This window comes from Vigna radiata, chromosome 8 (assembly GCF_000741045.1).
Source record: "Vigna radiata var. radiata cultivar VC1973A chromosome 8, Vradiata_ver6, whole genome shotgun sequence".
In the NCBI taxonomy this organism is placed as follows: domain Eukaryota; kingdom Viridiplantae; phylum Streptophyta; class Magnoliopsida; order Fabales; family Fabaceae; genus Vigna; species Vigna radiata.
The window spans coordinates 34,357,732-34,362,167 of NC_028358.1; the positions used below are offsets into that span (position 1 = coordinate 34,357,732).

General features: G+C 34.2%; 1 protein-coding gene across 2 annotated transcripts; it reads left to right on the top strand.

Annotated features, from left to right (window-relative positions):
• Positions 1 to 383: 383 nt before the first annotated feature.
• LOC106770866 (ADP-ribosylation factor-like protein 5) lies at positions 384 to 3,778 on the top strand. Of its 2 annotated transcripts, none has more exons than XM_014656699.2 (3): positions 384 to 538; positions 683 to 899; positions 3,129 to 3,778. In XM_014656699.2, exons 2-3 carry the CDS (start codon positions 708 to 710, stop codon positions 3,486 to 3,488), a joined length of 552 nt encoding a protein of 183 aa, XP_014512185.1. In that variant the 5' UTR covers positions 384 to 538; positions 683 to 707; the 3' UTR covers positions 3,489 to 3,778. The 2 variants fall into 2 exon arrangements, with proteins under 2 accessions (XP_014512185.1, XP_014512184.1); XM_014656698.2 differs by having other exon boundaries at positions 403 to 538; positions 645 to 899.
• The last annotated feature ends 658 nt before the right edge of the window (positions 3,779 to 4,436 follow it).

Sequence of the window (4,436 nt, forward strand, 5' to 3'; positions counted from 1 at the left end):
ACAAATCTCTCTATATGTATATATAGCTAAAAATAGAATAGTAAATGTATTTTTTAATATTTTGAAACAAGTTAAAGAAAAAAAATACCACAATTAAACTATACAGAGAGAATAAAGTTAGTATATTATGATAAGAGAGGGTTGTGTGAAATTTTACGTTTTAAACTTTACCACAGAAATTGTGGTTGACAAATTTGATAGAACAATATTATAAAAACTTGATAAGTGATATATTATTTTAATAGAAGATAAGTGATAACTTTGGAAGGAATGAGCTTTTGTTTGTAACAAAAAGAAATAAAATAACAACTTATGAAACAATTACATTTTTTTTTATTAAAATAATTGCTTGGCGTGTGCGGCCACTGACATCTATTACGGGAAGCCTTTTTTTTAATTGTTTGTTTGCTTTACTTCCATTCTTGAAAAGTAAAAAAAAAATACAAAACAAAATTGAAAATTCGAAGTTGGGGCTCTCACGATTTCAATTTCCGTTTCTTTCACAGACTCCGATTCTCCTTGTAAACAGCAGTGCCAGGTTCGATCTTTTCGTTCTTTGATGGTTAATGTATTTTGCACGTTGTATCGATCTGTTAACTGTGTAATTGACCCAACGCAAGTTTGATCGAAAATCTGATTTTCAGATACTTCGTGTTCCCGGGTTTGTCTGTTGATTGTATAGGATTTCTTTAAGAAGTACATAGAGGATGGGGGCATTGATGTCGAGGTTCTGGTTCATGTTATTCCCTGCAAAAGAGTATAAGATTGTTGTTGTTGGATTAGATAACGCTGGAAAAACCACGACCCTTTACAAATTGCATCTGGGTGAGGTTGTAACTACCAATCCTACTGTTGGTAGCAACGTCGAAGAGCTCGTTTACAAGAATATACGATTTGAGGTCCGTTCACCTAACACTTGTTTATTTTATTCATGCATTTTGTTTCATCGTCTTGATTTTGCTAGGAGGGTTTCATGTTATCTTTGTTGTTGCCTAATATATGTATTTGTCTGTGAGGGCTTGTCTCTGCTTACTTTGTTATTAATCTTATTAGTAAATCATAGGCTCTAAGTAGATAAATTTGCCAGCACTCCTATTTAAATTCAACTATAATAGAAAAATTCAAAAATTAGCCATTTGACTCACCACAATGACTGTTAGTGTTCCATATGGTTCGGTGTCCTTGGACCAGACATATAACTTTGTCTTGCTTCTATTTCTAATGTGTTTGGGTGAGATGTGTCAAAAAGGACGCGTTTGGGTGATTTCTTGCAAACTTGATTTTGAATGACCTAGATTTTGTAAAATTGATTTTGTTAAAAGTAATTTTGAAATTATCTTGTTAAAAAAGAATGTTTGATAAAAATCACTTTTAGGTGTGTAATTATACTACATCAACAACAACTAAGCCTTCTCCCATTGCATTGAGTTGGCTTGCACCATAAAGTTCTGTCATTATTATGTGGAAAGACATGCAATTTACCTCTAAATGTATCCCAATGGTTTGATTTGTAAATTTCTTCATACCTTTAAGCATTGGGTTATCTTGCATGAGCGGTCAACTGCCTCCTCGTGTACCCAAACCATCAAAGACAAAGTTTTACCAATTTTTCTGCTCTGGGAGGTCTCTACTTTCTCTCTATTGATTGTGCTCATTCTCAATCTTGTCTTGAGTGACCTCTCATTCGTTGTAGCATTCTCATTTTCCGCCATTAAACTTGCCAACCCTTCTTGATGTTGACATATAAAGGCTATTACACTATGAGCATTGGGTTATCTTGCATGAGCGGTCAACTGCCTCCTCATGTGCCCAAACCATCAAAGACAAAATTTTACCAATTTTTCTGCTCTGGGAGGTCTCTACTTTCTCTCTATTGATTGTGTTCATTCTCAATCTTGTGTTGATTGACCTCTCATTCGTTGTAGCATTCTCATTTTCCTCCTTTAAACTTGCCAACCCTTCTTGATGTTGACATATAAAGGCTATTACACTATGCTTACATGCAAGGAATACTATTATTAAGGATGGATATGAACGAATTCGAGAGGATGGGTTGAGTTTGTTTAAGCTGATTTTCAGGGATTTGAAAAGAAAGAGTTGTAGCCCCCCTTGCTTTAGCTCTCTGCGGATTGAAGAGATTTGTAGGGATAGCCACACTAGAAGGTGGCCATGAGAGAGAAAGAAGAAGTGAGAACCTTCATTTTAGGCAAAAATGCAACATAATAGACTATGTTTAATCGATTATGTATTTTGTTGCATACATAATCAATTATGTTACTAAAACAAAAAGTGTATTCTGTATGCATAATTGATTATGAGGCATCCTTAATTGAAATTGGGTGTTTTTTTTTTCACTTTTTAACAGTAAGTAATTAAAAAATAATATTAAAAATAATAAATAAAATTATTAATGGCAAATAAAACCATCTTACATTTTCACTCATTTCATTTCCACTTTCTTTCAACTCATCCAAATAACCTTACTTTCACCAATTCTCTTTCTTTTTTTCACTCCACTTTCTTTCACACCATTTAAACGAAGGCTTAAAGTAACATACTCATATTGAATTTTGGAGTGAAGGGTTTTGCTTTTCAATGCGAAAGTGACATGTCAAAACTGTGGTTTGAAGGGCAAAATTGAGTGCTTACAGTTTTGCTGTAAGTGTTGGGATAGTGAACAACATGTGTTTGCGTCCACTGAAATAGCTTTTATGGATGTCAACATTTTTCCAAATGCTGGCTGATGCTTGGCTGCTTTGGTTCTTTACAAGCTCCAACCACAATTTGGCATTTGATGATTAAGGAGGCTAGTTGTTTCTTTATGAGCGCCATGTGTTTGCGTCCACTGAAATAGCTTTTATGGATGTCAACATTTTTCCAAATGCTGGCTGATGCTTGACTGTTTTGATTCTTTACAAACTCCAACCACAATTTGGAATTTGATGATTAAGGACGCTAGTTGTTTGGTTTTTGCGCGGGCCATCATTTTCTCTCCTTCCTGGTGAAAGAATGGATATGGCTTTGATAGCAATCCACATTAATGTTTTTAAACTACATTTTGTTGTATTCTAATTTTTACTACTGCGTAGGTTGAAGCATTATTTACTCCATGTTGTCATTCATTTCAGGTCTGGGATCTTGGTGGACAAGAAAGACTGAGGACATCGTGGGCAACATATTACCGAGGAACTCATGCTGTTATTGCGGTGATAGACAGCAGTGATAGAGCCAGGATCTCTGTGATGAAGGATGAACTTTTTAGGTTGCTGGGGCACGAAGATTTGCAACATTCTGTCGTTCTTGTCTTTGCTAATAAACAAGATATCAAGGATGCTATGACTCCTGCTGAGATCACTGATGCATTATCTCTTCACAGTATCAAGGATCATGATTGGCATATACAGGCTTGTTGTGCCCTGACTGGAGAAGGGCTCTATGATGGTCTTGGATGGATTGCCCAGCGAGTAACTGGCAAAGCCCCAACATGATGTAGGGCTGCGGGAATCCTGAGATATTCATTTTTCATGTATTGAATTTATATGACGAGGGACAAAACTCTTATGTATCATTTATACTTCAAAGAGTCAAGCAAAGATAATGTGTTTGATTTGCTATGATATGAAGAGAAAGGTTATTCAATAATCTGATTAAGACATGTTAATTCTCAATCAAGTTTATTATTCAGGTGAGAGGAATATGTGAAAGGAGTGAATTTTAATCATGTTATTCGAATTGTTGGTTTAAAGATCCGAAGAGCTCTTTAAAACAATTTTGATCATCCATGTGGTAATTTGAGAAATTTTCTCATTTGCACGACGTATGCTCTGTATGTGTGACAACATGTGTTTGATGGAAGTATTTGATATCACAAAATTATTCATGCTATTGTTTGGTTTGAAAACTTTATGAACATCCTATATTTCTTTGATAACGAGAAGCTTCTGCACTTGTAGTCGTCAGTTTCTGCTACTATGTAACTCCGGCTTATTATACGCCCCACTTATTTTCTCAGTATATTGGATTTCTTTTTATGCAATAAAAGATTGCATTAAACTTACAATAACGAAATAACGAAATTTATGTGGTACAAAACTAAAATCATGTGAATGAATTTAAGCTAAACCAAATATAACCAAGACCAAATATTACTCTAGAACTAAGGGAGAATTGTAAATACTATTTACTCGGTTGCTACATTTTTAATTCTCTTCTCAATGTTTAAAACTAAGACATAAGACTTAAAACCTACACTTACAATATATATATATATATATATATATATATATGGGGTTTGCTAACTTGCGTACGCCTGTTTTTCAGTTGGTACATTTTAGCAATGTGTACCGGATTTCAGTAGACAAAAATACCCCTATATATCATGAATTCTAAGTTTTAAGGTTAAGGGTATTTTAATAATTTTCATTCTCAAAATTAAA

What these genes read in the sequence shown, in the direction of transcription:
- LOC106770866 (XM_014656699.2), top strand. Translation starts at nt 708, where the DNA reads ATGGGGGCATTGATGTCGAGGTTCTGGTTCATGTTATTCCCTGCAAAA. An exon ending in ACAAGAATATACGATTTGAG is followed by an intron (nt 900 to 3,128) that starts GTCCGTTCACCT and finishes CATTCATTTCAG; the next exon opens with GTCTGGGATCTTGGTGGACA.